At 33.0% G+C, this 25,254-nt stretch overlaps 1 protein-coding gene across 7 annotated transcripts in view; it reads left to right on the forward strand.

The window, feature by feature from the left end:
• Lrrc7 (leucine rich repeat containing 7) overlaps positions 1 to 25,254 on the forward strand; it is a 552,277-nt gene that overhangs the window by 297,875 nt on the left and 229,148 nt on the right. For all 7 annotated transcript variants that reach the window (XM_058581585.1, XM_046451172.2, XM_058581588.1 and 4 more), the window contains 2 exons: positions 4,511 to 4,600; positions 7,852 to 7,908. In XM_058581585.1, coding sequence (XP_058437568.1) covers positions 4,511 to 4,600; positions 7,852 to 7,908 — 147 coding nt within the window. The remainder of the gene's footprint in view (positions 1 to 4,510; positions 4,601 to 7,851; positions 7,909 to 25,254) is intronic.

Consider the following 25,254-nt stretch of genomic DNA (forward strand, 5'->3'; position numbering starts at 1 on the left):
TGTCAGAGTAACAGCATTAAAGAAATAGATTTTGGTCAAATAAATGATACAATACCATTTTGTGCATATATAGAAAGAATAGTGGACTGAGAAAAGCCAGGTGGTTCTGTCTCTATAACTATAAAATTAGTATTTTTAAATCATTTTTACTAATTAGTAGTGACATTTTTAAAGTCAATTTTCAGATTAATATTTTTCACTTTCTACTTTTATATATATTGCATTGAACTGTTTTTTAAAAGTTATAAGTAAGTCCTTTCTATGAATGATCCTAGGAAATAAGATAATAGGATAGTAAATGTCAATTAAAAACTGTGTTAGTTGTCTCAGCGACTCAGGAGACTGAAACAGGAGGATTAAGACTAACCTCAGCTAGTTGGCAGAGCTCTAAGCAATTTAATGAGACCCTGTCTCAAAATAAAAAATAAAAAGGGCTGGGGATGTGGTTTAGTGGTTAATCACCCATGGGTTCAATCCCCAGTACCAAAAAAAAAAAAAAGATCTGTGCCATTATCATGAAAACTATCATACTATCAGAGCTCTGATATTATTGCAACGAAGGAAAACACAGAGAAAAACAATTATTTCCACAGGTTTTTTTTTTCCGTGTCATGGGATCAAATTCAAAACTTTGAGTTGAGAATTCAAGGTCCTCTAAATCCTATCCCCTATCCATGATCTCAAATCTTAACCCCCACCCCCAATACTCATGAACAAAGTATTCAATTTATAACTCATCTTTCTGTCATCCATCTCAAATATCTTCTTACCTCTACATTATAATCCGCCCCACTTTTCCTCTGCTTCCTGTTTCTTTCTCTTATGCTTTCATGAATCCTTTCTCTCTCGAAGAGCAAATTTCTGGAAAAATTCTCTATGAAGCCATATTCAAATAAGACAACTTCAGTATACAAAACAGAATAAGATGTTTGCAGCAAAAATAACCAATATAACATTGGTGTCCTGAAAATGTATTAGTAATTGTTAAAAGAGAGGATAAGAATATTAGTTATGTTTAATGTGTATTCCCTGAAGCAGATGTATAGAAATGAATGCAGGCTATATAAACAGGAGGCAGTATATTCAGGAGGTGACCTTTGGAATTGCCTGTTGAGGGTGTCATTAGTCTGTTTGCTAGTATAGGTCTCTGGGCTTTGATCTCTTGGAACAGTGCAAACTCCCATGGAGTTGTCAAACATAGTGAGTGGGGGAGCCCAGTTATTATTGCTGTAATCAGTAGCTGCTATCTGCTTCTGAGGGGTTTTGATTCTCTGGGATTGTGAATGAGCATAGCAGATTCCAACAGCTGAAGACCAGCAGGGGATAAGGGGCTAGTACTCAGTGTGTGCTACAGTGAAAAGCCTGGGAGAGTGGGTGGGGCACCAGTAGAAAAAAAATGGACAAAACAAATAAACATGTTTTTCACAGAAAACATAAATTGCTCGTAAAATTATGAGATAAGATGTTGTGAATTAATCAGGGAAATAGTTATTATTATTGTTTTACATTTACAAAATTGACAAAGGCAAAGGTTAAGAAGGACATGGGGAGGAGAAGTTCTTGTTCAATAATGGTTGTGTTATAAATAGATGAAACTGCTTTGAATAAAATCTTGCTATATATAATGAGTTTAAATATTTTCTGTGACCCAGTGATGTCACTCTTAGGGATGTAACTTGGGTAAACCTCTTCTAAAGGTACACTAGAATATATGTTCAACAGTATTCACAGAAGTTAGTGTTTGTAATCACAAAGCAAAATTAGAAACAAGTGTAATGTTCATTAGAAGGAAAATAGTAAATAAATTGTGCCATCATAGCATAGTATGCTATGATGGCCATTTATATTAAAATGGATGAATTTGAAAAAAATCTAATGCTGATTTTAAATGTTTCTAGAAATGTACACAGTATGACTTGATTTATGTAATGTGAAGAAAAAAACATGCAAAACCACACAATGTTTCTTTTTTACATAATAAAATAGTTGTATAGTAAAGTTCTTAAAAAGCAAAATAATTAACATCATTTGGGAATTTGTGGAGCAAATCAGAAGATGTAATCAAGGAGTAGTACTCAGAGGGTATCTCCTCCCCTACACACTTCTTTTATTGGTGCATTATAATTGCACATACAGATGTGATTTGTTGTTACGTATTAATACATACACAAAATATAGCAATATAATTTGGACCATATCACCCCTAGAGCTGTCCCCATCCCTCTGCACCTCTCACCCTGGATTTCTTTTCTCTACTGATCTCTCTGATTTTCATGAGATTCACCTTTCTTTTCCTTTTCCTCTCTAGCTTTCACATGTGAGAGAAAACATACAACTCTTGACCTTCTGAGTTTGACATATTTCATTTAACATGATGATCTCTAGTTTCATCCATTTTCTTGCAAATGACATTTTTTTATGGCTGAATAAAATTTCATTCTGTATATATACCACATTTTCATTAACCATTCATCTGCTGATGGACACCGAGGCTAGTTCCGTAGTTTGGCTGTTGTGAAATATGCTGCTATAAACATGGGTGTGCATGTATCACTGTAGTATGATATCTTTACTTCTTCAGAATAAATGGCAGGGAGTGGTATAGCTGGGTCATATGGTGGTACCATGCCTAGCCTGTTGAGGAGCCTCTATACTGATTTCCATAGTGGTTGTACTAATTTACAGTCCCATCTACAGTGTAAAAGTATTCTTTTTCTCCACATCCTCTCCAGCATTTATGGTTATTTGTATTCTTGATGACTGACATTCTGACTTGAGATGAATCTCAGGGTAGTTTTGATTTGCATTTCCCTAATTGCTAATGATGTTGAACATTTTTTCATATATTTGTTGGCCATTTTTAGTTCTTCTTTAAGAAGTGCCTGTTTAATTCATTTGCCCACTCATTAATTTGGTTATTTGATTTTGGGGTGTTAAGTTTTTTGAGGGTTTTTTTTGTTTGTTTTGTTTTTTTTTTTTTGTATTTGGGATATTAATCCTCTGTCAGAAGAGTAGCTAGCAAAGATTTTCTCCCATTCTGTAGGTTCTCTCTTCACATTCCTAATTGTCACCTTTTCTTGCAGAAGCTTTTTAATTTGATGCCATCCCATTTACTCACTCTTTGTATTATTTTCTGAGCTTTCAGGGTCTTATTGAGGAAGTCATTGCCTGCTCCTTTTGTGCTGCAGTGTTGAAACCCAGAGTATCTCTATTTTTCATTCTAATATATACATGCATATGTTCAGTTATGTATAGAAAATGTTTCATAACAAAGATTGAGCAGAAGAAGGGAAATCATGAAATGAAACTCAGATACAATGTCCCAGGAGTAGGAGAATCAGGAAAACTGTTGTGCTAGGAAGCAAATAAGGCGAGAGCAGTCAACGATGGCAACTGTTGCTAGGCTGTGTGGGGTACAGAACAAAATGAAGCTAATGGAATTGGGACTTAAGAGGTCATCGGAGCCTTTGATGAGGGACAGGTTTAGTAATAGAGTTGGGGTACATGCCAATAAATAATGGTTTGAGGAGTAGTGAAAAGCAATGAACACCAGCAGCTCTTTAAACAATTTTGGCAGAAAATCTAAGGAAGGAGATAGGTAATAATTTGAGCAGAAGGCAAATTTGAATGCTATTTAGATGTATTTTATGAAAGAACATACTCTGGACTAAACTGCAGATATGTAATAAAATTGCTTAAATAGAAATTTACTTACAGGAAACAATTCAATATTGTTCCAAAAAAACAAATTCTCCTGGAAAATCTTTAATCTTTTCTAGTGAAGAAGATATAATGTTTTAAATAATTACCTCATTTTGTTTCTAAAATTTCCCCCAAAAAATATTTTATTAATTTTGAATGCCTCTTATACCCTCTGTGGTTCTTGTTTAATTGCCTTTCAATATTCTTTCTCATTTTTAACAAACATGAATTAGATTAAACTGAATCATAATATGTAAGCACGTTGGGCCTACATTAAAGAAATTGTTAGTGAAGCTGTCGGCATATTCCTTCTTTTTTCAGACTGGGTAACTTTCTTCATCTTGGTAACAAATTATAGACAAATTTTAATGATTAAATGAAATCATCAAATATATTCCATATTCTTGCCTGACTATATACATGAATGTTCTATTGAGAAAGTAATGCTAATCTTAAAATTGAAAAGAAAACATGACATACAATTTGAGAGTTCCATTAAAAAAAAATATGTCTTGACTGGTGTGCATGAAGTTAGGCCAGCTGTAGGAGATGCTGTCACTAACTTTAGCAGTGACATAAATCTCAGTATAGGAGAGCAGCATGGAAGTGGGTGAATGCCATTTATTTTAATAACAGACAAAATTTTCAAACTGTAACAACATGCTCAATAAATTCTTCCATTACTGTGATACCAAAGGAGAGTTGGAAAATGTATTACATATCTATTTTTTCTTTTCAGAGATATATATTTTTGTTCTGTTTCTATAGCAACACTGATGCAGTGACTAAAACTTTAACTCCCTTTTAGACTCCCTGATGGCTTCACTCAGCTTCTAAACCTGACCCAGCTCTACCTGAATGACGCCTTTCTTGAGTTTCTTCCAGCCAATTTTGGAAGGTAAGACTAAGAAATATGAATTATGCAATTTTATTTCATATTCACTAAGTGCTTTCTGAGCTCCAGCAGATGAGATTTCAAAAGTGACAGTTGTGATTAAAGATAGAGCTCATTATTATACAATAAATAAGACTTAATTAATGAAACTTTCTGAAAAAATAAAATTAGGTCTTCACATAGCATTAATAATCAAATAAATTCTAGATAAATTAGGGAGTTAAAAATAAAGTCAAAGAGAATCTAGAAAAACAATGCAGATGAATATTTATCACTCTTGGGTTATGAAATACCTTTACAGGTACAGAAGTAAAAGAAAATATCATAAGTGGGATAGATAGATTTGACCAATTACTTTTAAAATAAAATAAACCAGAAAGCCAAAATTTAAGGAAAATAATGAAGTAGGAAAGTATTTTCATATTTTTAAAATTATTTATTCCTTAATATATAAATAATTCTTACAAATGAATATGAAGAGAAAGTTCTTGAGGGAAAATGGGTAATTGCCAGGCACAAGCCATTCATAATAAACATACAAATGACAATTGAACATATGAAAAATGCATATTTTCACAATTAATAAATATAATACAAATTAAAATGTCCTAGTATATTGCAAAAACTTTCTTGAGTATGAGGAGAGAGATAACCTCACGCTTTGCTCATGGAACTGGGAGACTGTTATACTTCATGTGGGGCAGCAGGCTTTAAAAGCTTTGAAAATATTTACAACAATTGCCTTTGTAATTCATTTCTAGAAGTCTCTTATACCACCATCAGATATCACACTAGGATTTACGGACAAGTATATTTATCATTACTGACAAAATGAAAACAGGGGATCACACATCTGTCTGAGATTGGCTAGATATATTATGGTTTATCCCAATGATAATACTATGTAGCAATTAGTAATCTCACTTTAGGAAAACATTTTTCAAAAGTCCCTACAATAGATCTAGGAGTGTATTATAACAAAAATATATAAACTAATTTTCCACTGTGAATATGCATGAAATAAGGGGCTGGTTACTCTGAAGTGAAATTTTTGGTAACTTCAATTTTCATTTACATATTTTTAAAAATATTTTCCAGGTGCTCTGCAATGAATTTTTATGTAAAAGATATATCTTAAGAGTCAAAACATTTTCATTGTCAACTGCATTTTTCCAAATAATTACCTTTGAAATTGTTCAAACAATAGGTCAAGCATAATTGAATACCTATATGTTGACAGAAGCAGGTTGTTGACCTTAAGATCTCAGTGTAATGATGAAGTCACTCAACCTGCAGAATCCTCCATTCACATACAGAGAGCACAGAAGCGATTCCCAGACTCCTTCACTTTTGTGAATCACAATATTACAACAGCTGCAAGCACCATGTACTTGGGCAGGGTTTAAAACTCACAGATTTTTTAAAAATCGTTTGCTTGGCTTCTAAGTGTGAATTGGAACATCACCATCTATCCATATAAACTAGAATTGCCCTTCTGGTACTGATTACAACACTACAATATGCTTTTGAATTACCAAATCATAAAATATTTAATTATCACCCTAAGACAATTTTTCTCTCGAATATTTGTCAGTTCTCTTTTGTCCTAAAGTGAGGACAAGATACAGGCGAATAGAAAATACAATACTAATACCAAAACTAGAATTAGGATTTAAGTTTTGTGTAAATTCTGTGTCAAAATATACTATTTCATTATTATAATTTAAAGTTTTTAAAAATCATCTGAGTATGGGGCTGGAGTTATGGCTCAGTGGTAGAGCACTTGTCTAGCATATATAAGGCACTGGGTTCAAGCCTCAGCACCACAAGTAAATAAATGAATAAAATAAAGGTCCATCAACATTTAAAAAAATTAAAAATAAATAAAATTATCTGAGTAGTTTAACAAAAGGAAGCTTAAGTTCCCTTTTAAAACCTAATATTCTGCACTCCTAAAAGCCAAAATCAGTCCCATAATATCATCATACTAGTGGAATTGTCTAAAAGATTTGAAGTACATAAATGTGTAAGAAACATTTTTATTGGTGATATACCCATTATCTGACAAACTGCATTACTATATTCCATTTTGAGATTGATTTGTGCAACTAAAATTAAATTAGAAACTTAATAGGAGGCAAGACAAACAGGGAAAGGAAAAGAGACCTAAAAAAGAGTACCTAAAAGTATAATAAATACAGGTTGATATCTGTGAAATAGTTCAAATAGTGAAATATTCCTAGAGTAGAAAGAATTAAGAGAATTCAATTAATACCTGTTTCAAAGTAACCCCATCGAGTACCCTTTAAGCTCAGTATGAACATGAATAGTAATAGTGTGTTCCAGACTGCAGACCTTAACAAGCAAGATGCATTCCTAATCACAACCATCACCCCAGCAACAGGAGCTATGAACACCTCTCAGCCTCTTCACATGATTTCTCCAACCCCAGCATTGTCTTAGGGGTTGACAACACAGATTTTGAAATGAATGCCCCTCTGGAAATGTTAAAATGTGTACCTTAGCATCAGTAAAATATGGTATGCTATAGCATTTTCTCATCTTTCCATTGTGTAATTAATGAAATAAGCAATTATTAATATTTTTAAAACCTCTACTAGGAATTATGCTTCGCATGTATTATATCATTTAATGTTTTAAACCCCATGAATTTGATACTATTATCACACACTTGTAGATGAAGAAACTGAACTCAGAAGGCATTAATTAATTTGCAATGTCACAGAGGCGGAATATGAAAAACTGTAACTTTGCTCAGATCTGTTTTACTGCAAAACCCAAGTTGTTGGTTTGTTTATTTGTTTTGTTTTGTTTTGTTTTTGCTTATTATTTTTGATCTATGTCATTTTCTTTTCAAGTCCATTTATGGTCTCGTGGGGAAATGAATTGCTATATTCCAGTGAATACAGCACCTAGTATTTAGTATGTATTCAAATCTCTCTTCAATTCATGAGATTAAATATAACACTCAGTATGTTTTTATAAAACATTAGAAATTTAGAACACTGGGATTCAAAGATATCTTTGGAATATCTTTACTTTTAGAAAAGTGATTTGCCATTGATCAATGTTGATGTGATCTTATTCATCATCAATTTACATATCTCTTCAAAATCTGGAACCATAGTAAAAAATATTTCAACATAGCTATTTGCATAATAATAATAATAACTGATGTTCCATTATAGTAACTTTTTATTCTGAAAGAGTAAAAACAATTTTTTTTTCTATAGGCTTGTCAAATTGCGAATCTTGGAGCTAAGAGAAAATCACTTGAAAACTCTACCAAAGTAAGTTACTGTGTATTTTCTAAATTTTGAATTGTGATTTTGGGCTACAAGGGAAAATAGCTACTTGTTTTTATTTAGGTTGTTTTACCATTATTCTACAAATTCTTCCTTGTCTGCTTTTTTCTTCCTTTCCTTGGTAAGAAGGAGAAAGTATGAATATTTTTATTCTTCCTGTACAGTACTACTGTATGAGATTTATATTAAATAAGAATGTATAGTGTCTTATAAAATGTTATCATTACAAGTAAAGATGGGAAGAGTCCATTTAAGGTTCTCATGGCAAAAAAAAAAAAAAAAAAAAAACCACTAGCCAAAAAATTATTGCACTAAAACCTATGAAACTGTCATTTTTATATCTGAAAAATGACAGTTTCACAAGGTTTAATTTAAAAGAATGCTTACTTCTGCAAGTTAATTTATGAGTTGTGATATTTTTCAGTTTTTAAATCAAGACTATGCCAGAAATTTTTAGAAAAAAGTTGAAAATTTCTTAAGAAATCTAAAGTGTTTTAGCAAAAATGAAAAAGTTATATATTCTTGAAATTTTTTCCTTTTTACTAGTGTATTTAAAATTTGTTTTATGTAACTATACAGGATATTAAAGTGAGAACTAGTATCCAGTATCTAACACAGTGTTTAATTTAATAAAATGCATTGTTTCACCTTGCTTTCCTTTATTCATGTCTAACAATAGAATTTTGTGTTGTATAGTCATAATTATTTTTGAAAATCAAAAATTATTTATGATAAATAAATATGACATACGTTATGATTAGAATAGGTACTATATTGCTATTATTACCTTCTTTTAGAATTACAGAAAAATCTTAAGAATAGTGATTGATTTTCTTTTCAACGGGACTTAGACACATTCCTCTGCTGAACCAAAACCATCTTATTTTTTCCCCTAAGCAAACTATACTGAATTTCATTGTTTCTAAAAATCAATATTTCAATAACGCATCTTCAAGTTCAGAGCGTGATATGATTTATGAAAATTTAGTTCTTGCAAAATAGTCACTTAATTATGAAAACTTTTGAAAATGATATGGAATTCATTTAAATATATATGTAGAGGATGCATCTGTGCATTCCTCCATAAGAAGAAGGTACAGAGAGGAGGAAACTGCTCTGTATCTCAATACCTGGCACTTTTGAGTAATGCAATTTTCTAAGGCAGAGCATCATGCCTGGGTCTAATTCAAGACACTTTACCCGGGTTGGAAGATATGTTAGTTTTGCATTATTGTGAAAAATGCCAAAGATAAACAACCTAAAAGGAGGAAATTTAAAGTGGAAACATGGCTAAGTGGAAGCTAAACCAAAATGAAGGAACATTTGTTCTTTTCAACTAAATATATACATTTAGTTGAAGGATAAAATACTGAGTATGGAGGAGAGTCTACACTGCTCTCAAGAAAAGGCCTTGATTTCAAATATAAAATAAACCTGGCATAAGTTGTCAGATATTTTTAATAAATATTTTTTAAAATATCCTTCATTGGTCTTTGTGTAAGAATATCTCAGGGTCAAGGAATCTGGGAGAGGCTGGATGTAGATAATACTGTCTCACAATCTTACAGTCCAGCTGTGATTCTGTCATCTAATTTGCTTCGAATCTCACTCAAGCATTGTTTGGCACATGTGTTTTTCAGTTATCATAGGGTAGAGGCTTTAGTTCTGGGCTTTGCCCATGGACTTTTCTATAGGGCTATTCTCAGTTTGGGATCTTGTTTCTCCCAGAGCAGATGACAACAGAAAGAGAATCCAAGACAGAGCCTTGGTCCTTTTACAGTCTGATCTCAGAAGTGACACACCATGACTTCTGCCATATGTTGTTTGTCCAGAGATTAGATCTGGCATAGTGTGCAGAATTGCATGAATGTGAATTCCTGGAGGCGGGGTTGGTTGGGGCCATTGTAGAAGTTCCTACCATGTCTGGTGCTTATGTCTCTGGTCTGGAAATTCAATTTGGGCAGTACACCAGATATATCAGATATACAAAGAGGACTCATAAGTCAAGTTCATGATGAATTTTCATCTTAGCACAGTATTTCCTCTTTACCAGAACTCTTCAGTTGTGCTGATGTTCCTCCTGAAAAAAACAAACAAACAAAAAACGAATTTGTTCCCATTATAAAGCCTTTACAATGGTTGCTTCTCTATCTAGAGTTCTCTTCATGGTAGTTCTTCCTTAGGATTCATGTTTTTCTTTAGAGGTTGCCTCCTCAGAGGCCTTCCCCAATCATGTCATATAAAATTGTGTCCTCAGTCTTTATACCATTTCACTATTCCTTTTGATTTTCTTCACAATATTTATTATTCTCTGAATTATGCTGACTCTTTGTTTATTTGGAGATTACCTCCTCAGAAAAATATCAGCTCCATTAAAAAGAGACTTATTTTCTGTGTTGTCACTGCTGAATCTGCAGTGCTGGGAACATTGTAGGCACTCAGTAAACTGAGCAAAGTGCTGATGAATTGATTCACAGTGAAAGTGTTCCTGTGACCTGGATAGTTTGTGTCACTTAATTATTTTACTCCTTGGAAAAGTGTATGGGAAATGGAATATATCAAATGAGTCTTTGGTGAATATAATGAAATCAAATAAGGACAAGTAATTGGAGGGTCTCAATGGTCCATACTGACATTTGAATTTTAAACAACCTCCTCCTTCTCCTCCTCTCCCTCCCCCTCCTCCTCCTCCTCCCCCTCCTCCTCCTCTTCCTCCTCATCCTCTCTTCCTCCTTCTCCTCCTCTTTCTCCTCCTTCTTCCCCCCCCCCTCTCTCTCTCTCTCTCTTCCAATTTAGACAGTATTTAATTCATGATAAGGGAAGAAAATAACTTGAAATTAATAAAACAATATTTATAATGTTAAAGGAAATCCAAAAGCATTGTAACATATTTACTTGCTTATTTATTAGAATGAGACACATTAAGTTGAGACAAGAGTGAAGAACTAAGAATGATTTTTAAAAATAAAATCTAGGAACAATTTCCACAAAATTAACAAAAAATCATATAAATGGTTAGTAATGGTGGTAGATTTATCTTTCAATAAAACCATTCCACATTTGTGAGAAGAATTTTTCTATTATCTTGAAGTTAAAATAGGGCTATAACTATTTATTAAGGCTATAACTAACTTTGTTTCAACTCGAACTAACATGTATTATGTAAATGCACAAGTTAGAGTTGTGAAAATATGAAGTAATATGAAGAAAGAGATACAAAGATTAGGTTAATATTAATGTTCATATTTTCCCACCTGTAATGTACCAAGGAGTGAAGCATATTTCAGTCTGCTATTATAAAACACTAAGAGGAATGTTTAAAATATGCTCCAGCAAGGTTACTTGGCCCATATCAGTAAATGGAGTAAAGCCCGATGAACATATCTAAAATGGAAAAAAAAATCCAATGACTTTGATAGATAAGAAACATTTGGGGTTATAGAAAAGACAATACAAAGTGGAGCGAGAAGTCAGAGGCAGTGGCAACCTCTTTGGGGTCAAGGACCATTATGAGAATCTAAAATAAAGCTATAGACTCTGAAAAAATGTTAATTTTGAAATTCCATTCTCTTTCCAATATTTTCATGGTCCATTGTTAACTTTCATATTTATATTTTCACGTAGAAGTAAAATATTTGCCTTTTTTGTAAAAGGGATCATTTTAACATTCTGTTACTAATATAGTCACTCAAGAAGAGAAGATTTTGTTGAGCAAATTTTCCTTTGGGTTGTTAATAGGATTATATTTTATTATTGTCTAATGAAATCTTGAACTTTCCTTAGTAATAAATAATTTAAAGAAAATTTGAAGAAATTGTCTTTTGAGTTGTTAATAGGACTACATTTTATTATCAATGAAGTTCTGGAGTTTCCTTAGTAAAAAATCACTATGGAATAATTTAAGGGACATTTTCCCAAGTACAATCATAAATGATAATTTGAAACTACTAAACAATGTAGATACCTACTAAATGATGTGTTTATTATTTATACGATTTTATTTCTTAGGCATCATTTCTCTTATTAAGTGACATTCCCCCTGAAAATAGATTCAGAAACTTTCCAATTTGTGAACACCTAGGAATCCTTGGCCAGCTGACAGAACTTTGGTGGGTCTGAGGATTAGACGGAGGCAATGTCTTACTGTTAACTTCCTGATTTGGATGGTTGTATTTTGGATGCATAGGAGAATGTGTTTATTTTTAGGAAACACACATTGCAATATTGGAAAATGATGTGGTACCCTTAAAAATTTATTCTCAAAGTCATTCTTCAAAGAATAACTTCTATAATATTTTGAACTTTTGTGTAATTTTATAATTTCTAACAAAATTTTTTATCTATTTTATTATTAGTTATCATTATCAATATAATTAAGTAAAGTTCATAAATTAATATGGATTATTAACTGGACAGATATGACTCATTTTCTGCTCTCACTTCAGTGTCCTAGGAATGAATTTATCTTATTTGGCATTATAGTACTATTTCTAGTTATTTCAATGAAATATATCAATAGGTTCCTTACTGCTATTGTAACAAAAATTTCATTATCAGGCACAGCTCACTGAATGACTTTTCAATGTTGCTATTCACTCTGATTTTGTAATTCTGTATTGTAACTGTAATACATAATATGTGTTTTTACAATTATATTACCTTGTGCTTTGACCAATGTGTATCAAGTTACAAGTCATGGTATTTTTGCTGAACTAATAGCACTATCCCATTCTGGGTTGTGTTTATCAAACTGACAATACAACAACCTAACTAATCAAGGGTGACCATATTAGTGCTCTCTGGGTTTATAGAATTGTGCATGGAATTAGTTATTTTCACCATACCTTCTAACTTGATGCTTTATTTTTCACTTCAAGTAAATGAGCAATATTATGACATCTACATTTAAAAGTATAATGCTTTATAATGATGTAATTATTAGAATCTCTTCTAAACTATCAAATTATGCTTTCCATAGAGTCACAAAAGGAAAGATTATGAGCTGTCTGTCCTGTGAGCTAATTATACTTCTTTTTAACCTTCTACTTTCATCATAAAATTGAGAACATTATGGTTAGCTCAGATACAAGTCCAGTGAGGGGAGGAGGGGCGGAGGGCACAAAAGCCAAATAACACTGTGATAACAAATCGCTCTTTTCAGAGTCTTTAATCAATAGCTTCTTTGATCCCGGATGATTACATTTACCAAAAGATGAAAACTGCTGCCTGTTGTAATAGTGAGGTTGAAAGCTACGGCTTCCATTTCATGAGATATCAAGGCTTCGGCTCTCAAAGAACAATTAGCCTGTACTCTTGGTCCTTTCTCATCAGAGAAGAGCCATAATGTCCTTGAGCCGGTGTATGATTTCGTGCCAAACCTGGATTTGTACTCCGGCCCTTGTGACTGACTTTTTGAGCTATTTACTTTCTATGAACCTCCGTGATCTTATTTTAAGTGTACTTTGTGTCATTAACTGTTTGAAGTTGCAAAATATATTTTGGGTAATAGTTGATGAAAATATCTTGTTATCATTTAGAGCCAGGAAAAAAATTAAACAAAATAGCTATATACTGTCACTTTGAAAATTTGTGTGTGTTCAAAAACTGGCATGAATTGTATATTTTTATTTTACTTCTTAAAAGTCTCTTTATCAAAAGGGGGGTGGTATTTTTTAGGGTTTTTTCCTAATAAAAATCTTAATAGTATATGACACTAACTGTTTTCTTATTTTTCTAGCAGTATTTAATGAGAACTCACACAGATAATTGTCTCTAATCCTCAATAAAGTATATAAAAAGTTTAACTATATTTAATAATTAAGTCTTAAAGATTTATGTTTTCATTTTACAATTGGTAATTCCTTTGGGTAAGTTGAACCTAGATAGTACAGACATTGTAAAACTGAACAGCAACATTCAAGTAGTATCAGGAAGGGCCCATAACCAATATTTGTGTCTTCATGTACTTTTACAAACTTATTCATTACAGATTTACACATTCAAAAAACCTAAGGTGAATAATTGCCCCTTTATAACCTCTGTATAAACTCACCATCTTTACTAAAGGCTCATTTTGAACATCATACGAATACTGACTTTTGTCTCGTTGTCTCAGGCCAGAAAAATATACAAAATATACTAGTTCACAGATCTGCTCCTGAAGTCTCAGGTGCTGCCTCTGTGCTGATGAATTGCCAACACTTACATCCAGCCTGAGCTTTCAACCCCAATTCCATTTCCACATTCCAATAGCCAAGTCTCAATTGGAATATGCACCATATGTCAAAACCTAAATCCTCCTTGTCCCTGTCTTCTGCCCACCACTCCACTACAAAACAAAGCCAAACCTCTGGGACTCTTCCTACGTATATCCCAATGACAGCACCAATCAGCTTACCACAGAAATAAGAGATATCAATCCATTTTTTCTTTCCTACTACCAGCTAGTCTCTGACCCTTAAGTCACGTCTGAGCGCTCTTTCCTTCTCACTGGTATCACCCTACTTGAGTTTCCTATGAATACTTGCCTTTGCCTTGGACAATTCTTCCCCCCTCTGGCCTCTCATTAGAATCCATCCTCCTTTTTGCTGTCAGAGCTCACTTACTAAAACATACCATGAAACAGGTCGATTTAAAAATTCACAATGACTGCTCACAGTATTCAAAAAACTGACACATGAAGACCCATCTTTGGTTCACAGTCAACAATTCTTGCTTTCTTATCTCCCAATATTTTCACCATCCCACAGGATCTCTGCCACAACCAGTACACAATGCAGCTTTGTATCTCTCAGCATCTTTCTCGGGAACTTCCCTTTATTGTCTGAAAAACCCTAAAATCATCCTATGATTTTCCCATCACTTTTGTCATGAAATTAACCACAAGTTCTATATTTTGGTTGGTAGCTTGGAAATTATGCTAGAATTTGTTCAGGGAAAAGTTTCCACTGAAATTTTTATCTGATTATAGTCTTATTCAGAAATCTAATAAGCTTAATTCTGTGAATTTTTTTTGTCTTGAATATATTATCTAAGGCTCTAATTCCATCATCCAACTGCCAAATAAGCAATTGCTGCACAATGTACCCTCCCTTCCGAGTTACAGATTTTGAGTCTCCCATCTGAGTTACAGGCTCAGCAACAGTGGACACTCCCCAGGTATCAGTGCATTGATTTTCACTTGGGCTCTTCTGTAATTAGAAGGAAAAAAAACTGAATTTAACAAACATATGTTATTATAGCATTTTTTTTGAGATTTCCCTACCACCCAAGCTTTGATTTTCATTTTTAAAAAGAACTCTTCATGAATATACAACAAACAACTACCTATCATTGGTATTTGGTTCAATAAGAAATGCTGAAAGAGGTGAAATGTATCCAACTCTGCATAGATTTTCCACTTCTTTTCTCCGTTTTCCTCTCTACTCAAGTCAGGGTTATTTCAGGTCCTTCGGTATGCAAAACACATCTTTAAAAAGCTTGATTTTCTGCTGAACAGATGCAAGGGGAATATTTCTAAATTGCTATAGTTCTTCACAGTTTCTGTGACATTTAAGATCCAATGCCTGAGCAATATTTAAAATAAAAATTCACCTAAGATATTAATTTCATGATTTTAATTTCTTTGTATGCATATTTTATATTTCCTTTTGTTAACATGAGATTTTAACTTATTCTTTTATGGCTTTTCAACACTATGATTTCTTACCTGTCAAATCACTTCTCCACTATGTTTAGTTTTACATCATTTATACTCAAAAGGACCCAGAACCTTCACCTAACTACATTGTAATTCTATTACTTTCTCTTTAAATTTAAACTTTATTCATAAATTTAATAGGACTTCTCTTCATATTTACTACATAATAGTGATATTTCCTAGTTATAAAATGAATGCTCTATAATTTTATGAGCAAAATTAGAAATAAAATTAATCAGATTTAAAGGCTATGACAGTTATCAAGCATTAGCTGTTTAATGTTCAATCTGAAAAGATGGCATAGAATATATTATGCTATGTGGGTTGGTTAAAAAGTAAGAATTGCACTCTCAATTGAGGAAATGTTCATGGGGATTTTAGATAAATGAATTATTTTGTGTTTTACTTACATTAAAATGTTATTGAGGCTATTTATTGACTCCTCCAGCTATAATGAAACATTTCTAAGTTAAACATATCTCTAAAAGCAAAAATTGCATTTTGCTTAAATGTTTCATGCAATTTCCAAAAGAAAACCAAATAGCATTTCTCATATTACATATAATCATAAAAGGACATCTCTTACATTATTACATTCATTTAAGTGGATAAAGATTTTAAAATATATTTATACAAAATCATTTTTTAAAATGTCTGATACCTAAAAGGTCTATTTAAGAGAGAACATAAAATGAAAAATCTCTAATTTCCTATTGCTCATACAATAACATCTAAAACTGTAAACCCGGCATTCAAGACCCTTATAATTTGACTCTCTGCCTTCCCTCCTGCCGTTTTCCACTGAATTTTCTGAAAATGTTTTTTTTAATTTTTGTACCTCTTTACACACCCTAAAAATATCTTTCTTCATAAAATGAACAGTTCAATTAAAAATAGGCTTAATTGATCATGTGTGTTAGACACTATTTTAAGTGTTAGAGAATATAGCAGTGGACCATGTAGATATACTCTCTATTCTTCAATGACTTCCAAATGCAACGGAAGGAGACAGACAATATAACATAGACAGATAAGCAAGTGATTTAAGTAACTGCTATAAAGTGAACAGGATAATATACAGAGTTTTGGTTTTTGAGGGCTGAGAAGGAGATTGGTGGATGTTTTTGTTTCTGATATGACTAGGCTGGTCAGGAAAGACATTTGTGAAGAGATAGAGCTTGAATCTAGACTTAAAAATGGTAATGATGAAGTTCTAGAGAAAGAACAAAATCAACAACCAAAAAGAATTTCTAGAGTCAAGCACTTACGATGCTTTAGATGACACGAGCTTGATTTATCTACAGAAAAACTAAAGTAGTTGGAATATGGTGAGCATGGGATGAAAGAGTATAAGATGCAGTAGGAGAGGCAAGAGGAGCAATTATAAAGTACCTGGTGAGCCATATCTGGAAATGGGGATTACATTCTGACTGCAATGGGAAGCCACTGAGGCTTCAGCAAGGAAGAACTATGATTTGATCTAAACAGTACAAAAAATCAGGATAGCTGCTCTCAGGAAAAGGGATTTTTAGGTGAGCAAAATTGAAAGAGGGACACCAATTAGGAGATGATTGCAACTGAAGATTAAAACTATGGTCACTTTGTCTAGTGTTGGAGTTGTGGAGATGGTACGAGAGAAGATTTGAGAGTGAGCCATTTTGGAGTTGGAGCCTTGCCAATGGACATCATTCTGATGGAAGAAAAAAGAATAATAGGAATCTGGGAGCATTCCCAAATATTGAGTTTGACTAATTAGATGGATGATGACACAATTTCCTAATGTAGAGAAAATTTGAAGAGGAGCAGATGGAGGGGAATCAGAAATTTGAGATGAGATTGGCAATGGAAAGTTTGAGATGCCTATTAAACAATCAAGTGTAGGCAGTTGAACACATAAATTATCTGCTCAGTAAGATGGGAAAATGAATGTAAAACTCATCATGATATAGATGATATTTAAAATTATGATACACACACTGAAGTTACCGAGAGAGAGAATACAAATAGAAAAAAGATGAGGACCCAGAATTAAGCCTAGACCACTTTAATACTTACAGTTTAAGTATAGAAGATGATTCTATAAAGGATCTTGAGAGTGAGCAATCAGAGACTTAACAAAAAAAAAAGACAAATGGAAGTAGTGCCACACAGGTCTAGAAAAAAAAGCAAGATAAAGGAGTCAATTGTACCAAATTTACTGAAAAGTCAAGTAAGATGAGCAAAGAAAAGTGAGTTTTGATGCTAGCAAGATATAGATCATCGATCAGAGCTTGATAAGAGCTATTTCAGTAGTGCATTATGTGTAGACTCATTTCGCTGGCTGGGGAGAGAATATGGATTAGCAAAAGGAGACAAGCACAGACAATTTCCTCAAGTTTAGCTGCAGAATGCAATGGTGAAAAGGTGTCAGCAACTGGACAGAGACATAATGTTGTAGAAATAATTTTCAAAGATGGATTATAGTAAAGCATACTTTGCATACTAGTAGGTATGATCCAATAGAAAGAGGAATTAATGATTCAGGAGAGAAGGGAAATAATTACAAGAATAAATGCTTGATGAGGTGAGGGAATGGAATATAGAGCGCAAATGGAGGAAGAGGCCAAGGATCCTCAAACAGAAATATCGGCATCCTGGGACTGGAAAGATAAGGATATTCTCAACTAATTGCTCGGATTTTTCTATGAAGCCTGAAAAAGAGTCATTGCCTGCCAGTAAATAGAAATATTAGACATTTAAAGACTGTGAGAGAAAGTAAGAAGCAAGCCCTCTTCTAAGTGGGGAATGTGAAGCTACTAGGATGGTATCACAAAACCATCAGGCAGTGTTGACTATCCACTTGAGATTGAAGGTTACTGAAGGAAGTCCGGTCAGGAGAGTTTGGCAGTCTTCAAGAAAGTCAGATGGGGCTGGGGATGTGGCTCAAGTGGTAGCGCGCTCGCCTGGCATGCGTGCCACCCGGGTTCGATCCTCAGCACCACATACAAACAAAGATGTTGTGTCCGCCGAAAACTAAAAAAATAAATATTAAAAATTCTCTCTCTCTTAAAAAAAAAAGAAAGAAAGTCAGACGTTTTACAAATGTAGGAGCAGCCTGCTGTGTTTTGCCAGGTGAGCCAGAGATGGGAGCAAGGAATAATCAAACAGGTTGTTTGCAGGACAGTGACTGGGATTCAGGACTACAAAAAATAAGATGGGAGACAGAGGAACCTGAGGATATGGAAGCATCAAAAAGAAATGCTTTGTTTGCCCTTCTCTCCCTTTTGATCTACCCTGAATCTTTAAAGTGCAATTCAAATGTCACTCTCTATATAATATGAAGTGTTTTCCTGACACTTCAGGCACAGTTAATTATTATTTACTCTTTGTTCCATAACATCTTGCACATTTTTCTATGAAAGCATTTATCACCCTGTGAATTTGTGGTCTATGCGTGTATCCCCAAGAAGACAGTAAACTTTTAAAGGGAAAAACTCTTATTCATTTATCTTCATATTGGTAGCAAAGTGAGGCCCAAGGAGGGTGCTCTAAGAACACTTGCTAAATGAAGTTAGGCAGTGTACTGTGAAAGAAATACTTCAGTGCCTAGAACAATGCCACACACTTGATAGACACCTGGTAAATACTTGCTAGATTTTTAAGGACCTCAAATCAACAGGAAGTTAAGTTCTGTGATACTGTTTCACTAAATAATCTGTCCACTATGGCTGGCTATTGATTATTAACAAATTAACAACTCAAGCTTAGTGTACGTGGTTTATCTGTTTTCCCATTTCACTAGTAGACCTTCAGCCATCCACCAGCCTTGGAGAGACTACACTACACATTCAAATTGTTACTGGTATCTTTTGTTTATAAAAGATGTTGGCAATGCAATAGTGTGGCTTAAACTAGCCTTCTACGTGGGCTTTGCTTATTAAAATTAGTTAATTGAATATATAATCAATTTTAATTTAAAAAATGAATATCAACCCTGGATATGTTCTTAGATTATGTTTCCTTATAAAAAAATCTATTATAGTTTATTTTAGATAGAATGAATTTCCATAACATTACGTAAAATGAAAATGTGTTCTAAAGAAGGAAATGATAAAGAAGGCACACTGCATTGTGAAGCAATATGGCCTCTTCTAAATTGCCAAATGTTATTGCTTGGGAAGCAAACCATTTAAAGCACTCTGTATCAGAATATCCATAATGCAACTGCAACTTGCTATTGACATCTTTTGCCAAAGTTTCTAAAACAGTTTAAATGCATAGTTCTTGGAAATTTTTACAAAATCTTCAAGTTATCCCTAATACCCAAATGCAACTATCCCCCTGAAAAGACAGATATGGTGGAAAGGAACAAATAACTAATAATGATAAACACTTTACTCCACTGTTGTATATAAGAAGCCATTATTTGATTTATAATTGTAAAATAAGCCATAATTTAATGAAATTTCACTACGTTTCTAGTAAGAAATTAAACACCTTTAGTTTCTTTACTTTTTGGATATAATTCCTTCCAGAAAAAAAAATTGCATTTTAAAAAAGTTGGGGGCGGGGGGCTGGGGTAGTGGCTCAGTGGTAGAGTGCTTGCCTAGGATGTGTGAGGCACTAGGTTCAATTCTCAGCACTGCATATAAATAAATAAAATAAAGGTCCATTGACAACTAAAAATATCTATATATTTAAAAAATGTTTGGGGGCTGTCATAGAAGAAACATAGTTTTTATTAATTTTTGATTGGTACTTTTTAGTCATATCCCCCATTCTTTTCCCTCTGTTCTAGTGATTTGGGGCACTGATTGCTTATATATTTTGTAACTGGTGTCTTGTGCTTATACATAATGGTGAGATTCACTGAGGTACATTAATATGTGTCCACGGGGAAAATTAGGTCAGATTCATTCCACTCTTCTTCCCTTTTCCTGGGCCTAATCTCTCACCCTTAACCCCCTTCCTTTTATTCCACTGATATTGAAGAAACATGGTAAAAAAGGATAATCTAAGATAAAGGTGGAACTGAAATCATGCAAACTCTGGGAAAACATGAATGGAAAATATGAACTCAATTGTTTATAGTAGTGCATAGCTATTTACTTGTATAATAGCAATGAGAAACCCAAAATTCTTCCTAGTAGTAGTAAAAATTTAGTAATGTTATAGTATTTTTAATTTTTAATCAAACATGATGAGTAACATTCAAGATGCAAAATTTACCTCCTAAAATCTAGTAGACATTCCATTTATAAGATTTTGGATAGGTGATATAAAATTCCATTAAATTCAGAATATGGCCCAGTGCAGTGGCACACTCTTAAAATTCTAGCAGCTCAGGAGGCTGAGACAGGAGGATGGTGAGTTCAAAGCCAGCCTCAGCAAAAGCGAGGCACTAAGCAACTCAGTGAGACATTGTTTCTAAATAAAATACAAAATAGGGCTCGAGTTGTGGCTCAGTGGTTGAATGCCCCTGAGTTCAATCCCCAGTCTAAAAAAAAAATGCAGATTATGTTTATTATTCCCATTCTTACCCAAAAAACAAATACTAAATATTAAATCAGCGTAGTTCTGCCTTAAATTTGGTCTATTTTTAAGTTGAGATGCTTGTATATGATTGAAATAAGGATAACTAGCCTCCCTAAATTTTCTCCTATTGTTTTCTGTTACATTTTTCCTTTTGTAGCTTCAAACAGAAATGCACACTGATTTTTCCCTCTGGGATTACTGAACAGGATGATGAAACAGGAATATGAATTTTTTGGTGTACCACAAACTATTTTTAAACCAATTTTCTAGAAGTTACTTGATGCAATAGGAATCTAGATATCTTTATAATTTCATACAAAATGAAGTTATTACTTGAAAGCTATATAATAAAAAATAAGTGTTGCTTTGGGGAAAAAAAAAAACAGCTGTTAGATGCACTGCTCCAACAGCTTAATAGCAAAATAAAAAAAGTAGTCTACTAAGATCTAATAAAAATTTCCAAAATATACTAGCATTTTAGAAAATCACAAATTGTACCATTAACAAAATAAAATCTAGATTCTTTTTCCTCAGTTCAACATGCAGTTCCTTGCCGATAGCAGAAGCATCATGGCTCAGTGGAGGGGGTGTGGGTTTTCATTGGAGTGAACATGATTTTAAGTCTCCTTCATCTCTTATTACACTCATGCCTCAGAGCAAGTCATTAGTCTTGCTAAACTTCATTTAATGTAATATTTATATATTACACCCAATAGTGCCTTGTGCATGGTTGATGCGTGATAGATGGGATTGTTATGTTTGTCCCAAAAGGGGAAGAAAAGATGATAAGAGAAGCTTTTCAGAGAGAGTCAAATACTATAGTAGTTCTCATTCAATACAAACAAGTTCAAAGAGAAGTGCCACCCAGGTTTACCACTATAATCATGCTAGTTGTCTCTGTTGATGTTCTCTTCTCTCTTTTCTCTCTCATCCTTTCAGTTGGAAGTTTTGGTAGGGCCTCAGGGTTCAAAGTTTACCAATTCTGTCCTGCTTTGCCTGCCTTACTTCAAATGGCAATTACAAATTAGAATCCACATAACAACTGCCTCAGAGGCCAGAGCACTGCTGGTAGAATCACCCTTCTTGCCCACAACCACGAGTTATAGACATTTGCACTAAATGTCCATAGCACAAGTATCATTTTGAATTTATAAGTTATCTGACCTCTAGTTCTCAAGGAATTGTTTGTTAAGTCCTAATTATCTTAGTAACCTACTCAATGCCTAACATATCTCTAGAAACAGCAAAGTTCATTACATGATAGCATGAGTCAATTTAAAGGTAGATATAACTATCATAAACACACACATCCTATATGGGTAAGTATATAAAACAAATATTGACAGATTTGAAAAGAGAAATTGACAGCAATAGAATAAAGTATAATGTTTACTCAGTCCCAGGTAACTATTGAAAAAAATGAGTTCCACTCTTTAAAAACAGAAGTAAGCTCCATTGCTCACCCAACATCCAAAATATTTGCCTGGTGATCCAAAACCAAATCCACTACTTCATATACAACCCATATACTAAAAAAAAATGTATTTGAATGGAAGGTTTTAAATATTTCCAGCAGCTAAAATGAAAACACATGTAAAGACTTGTTAGTTTGTGACAACATATGCACTCTGTGATTTCTAATGTTTATTCAATAGTGCATCACCTACCTGTATAGTAGATTATCATATATGCAATGTCAAAACTGTAATTATATTCAGTTATGATCCTTAACTCCAATATGCTATTGATAAACAGCTAATTTGAATATTTTGTCTTCCCTTGTCAATTAGTAAAGGCCTTTATTACAAGTTGAGCCAATAATTTTTATTCTCTTTTATTTTGTTCTTGTGGCAATTAGGGTTAATAGGCTCTGATGTTTCTTAAGTTTCTTTCTTTGGACAAGTTTAAATTAATCACTTTTGGGGAAGTTTTCTTAGCTAAATGATAAAAATTTAAAAGCCAACCTTTCTCTAAATGCAATGCTTTCGTTAAGAGATAACAAAGTGATGCCAGGCGTGGTAGCACACATCTATAATCCCAGAGGCTCAGGAGGCTGAGCAGGAGGATGGCGAGTTCAAAGCCAGCCTCAGCAAAAATGAGGCACTAAGCAACTCAGCGATACCCTGTCTCTAATAAAAAATAGGGAAGGGCATGTGGCTCAGTGGCTAAATGCCCCTGAGGTTAATTCCCAGAACACCGCCATCAAAAAAAAAAAAAAAAAAAAGGACCTAAAAGAGCTAACAAAGTTGAGAATGGATTTAGGAATTCAAAATAGTAGAACAAAGTTTCTTTAAACTGACAAATAAAAATAGTTTATTTAGACCCATTTTAAAACCAACAAAACACTTTTCTGGAGAACCAACTCAATTTATATTTCAGCAATATCTGTAAATATTTTGAGAAATTATATTAATCTTCCTTTATTAATAAGTTAAATTGAACTAATTTATACTGATTATATTCATTTCTAGTACAGCCAACCAGTGAGCTCAATTCTGTATTTTCCAATAGTTCCCACAAGCAACAAAATTTAATTGACCATTCTATTTCTCTTTTATTTTTCTTTCTTTATGCATATAGAGATTTAAGGTTTTTCTTTTTTCTCCTTTTTTAATTGTTTTTTAAACTTTAGAAAATACACTAGGTGAAATACATTATTATTATTTGTTGTTGGATTTTAATTGGCAAAAGTCAGCTTTCATATTGTTGTGTGGGTTATTTTTATGTCATCATTTTATAGTTTTCTACTTGTCAGACATTGAAATAAAGTACTTTGTATTTTTTAAATCAACCTTTAATTCACATGTTATCACTATATTGTAGGTACCATTATCAGTTCCCATTTTATAAGGATGGAAATAGGACTTCAGCAGGTTGGGAAACTTCACCAGTATCTCTTTTTATTTGCAGTGCTGAGCATTGAACCCAAGCCTTCACACAACTAGGCAAGCACTGTACCCCTGAGCTGCATCCCCAGCCCCAATATTACACATTTCTTAAAGCTAGATTAGGGATTTAAAGACAGATCTGTCTGACTTATAATCTGAGTATTAATAACTGACAATAATATTTATATTCTTTGTTAACCATATAATCATACTATGCCCGCTTAGCAAATCTGAGCCCTGGTATACAACTAAAATTAATAAGGATTAATTTGTAAGACGGTTGAAGATAAAATAAATAGATGAATATCAATAGTTTTTTCCACTCTAGAAAAATAATCACTGATAAAAGAACCTAATATAAATATTTTATTCCACTAGAGTGACAAACACTAATATTTAGGAATATATTTAAGAAGGAGAACACGATGCTTATTAACAACTATTAATTCTTGATGAAGGATATAAAATAAAGTCTGGAAAAAATGAAAAGACATCATCTTATATAAAATTTAGTGTTCTAAAAGTGTTTTCTTTTTCCTTTTTACTCATTAAGGAAGTTCATTTAACTTATTCATTTAACTCAACTCCCCTTAGGATTCCAAAGGCTTTTCATTGGGTAAAATAATCTTAATTATAATATGGCAGAAAAAAATGAATGTTCAATAACAGACAAGAATTTGTAACTGAAACTATTAATGACAGAAGACTTGCCTTGTCAATTATCAGAACATATAAGTCTGTGTTCTTATTAAATAAATATTGCCATAAAATAAAAACTGAGTGAAACAAAATTAAAATTCAAATATGGATCTTAGCATTCAGAAGAATTTAAAATGAGATTGGCATTTTAAATCAGTGACAAAAGGTGAATTATTTAACAAATGAATTTGTACAATTGGTGATCCATTTAAATGAGATGGGCTGGGCGTATGCCATATACAAAAGCAATTATCAAGTGTATAACTTAACTTATAACAAGGTTTACTATAGTATTGTTTGGAGTGACTGGTGGGGAAAGACTTACAAAAATGCATTAATAGAATGAAGGCTGTATAAATAATGGTACAGAGATACAAGAAAACTATAAATATAATCATTTCTACAAGTTATTTTCAAAGGAGAGAAAACAGACTCAAAAGGGTGTGTATTATAATTTATTTTTGTAAAACAAATAATTCCACAACTTCCTGTATTTGTGTGTATTTGTATGTGATTATAAAGCCATCCAAA

The sequence above is a fragment of the Marmota monax genome, unplaced genomic scaffold (assembly GCF_021218885.2).
Source record: "Marmota monax isolate L192 unplaced genomic scaffold, Marmota_monax_Labrador192_F-V1.1 WCK01_AAM20220418_F8-fsc00023, whole genome shotgun sequence".
NCBI classification, from domain to species: Eukaryota; Metazoa; Chordata; class Mammalia; order Rodentia; family Sciuridae; genus Marmota; species Marmota monax.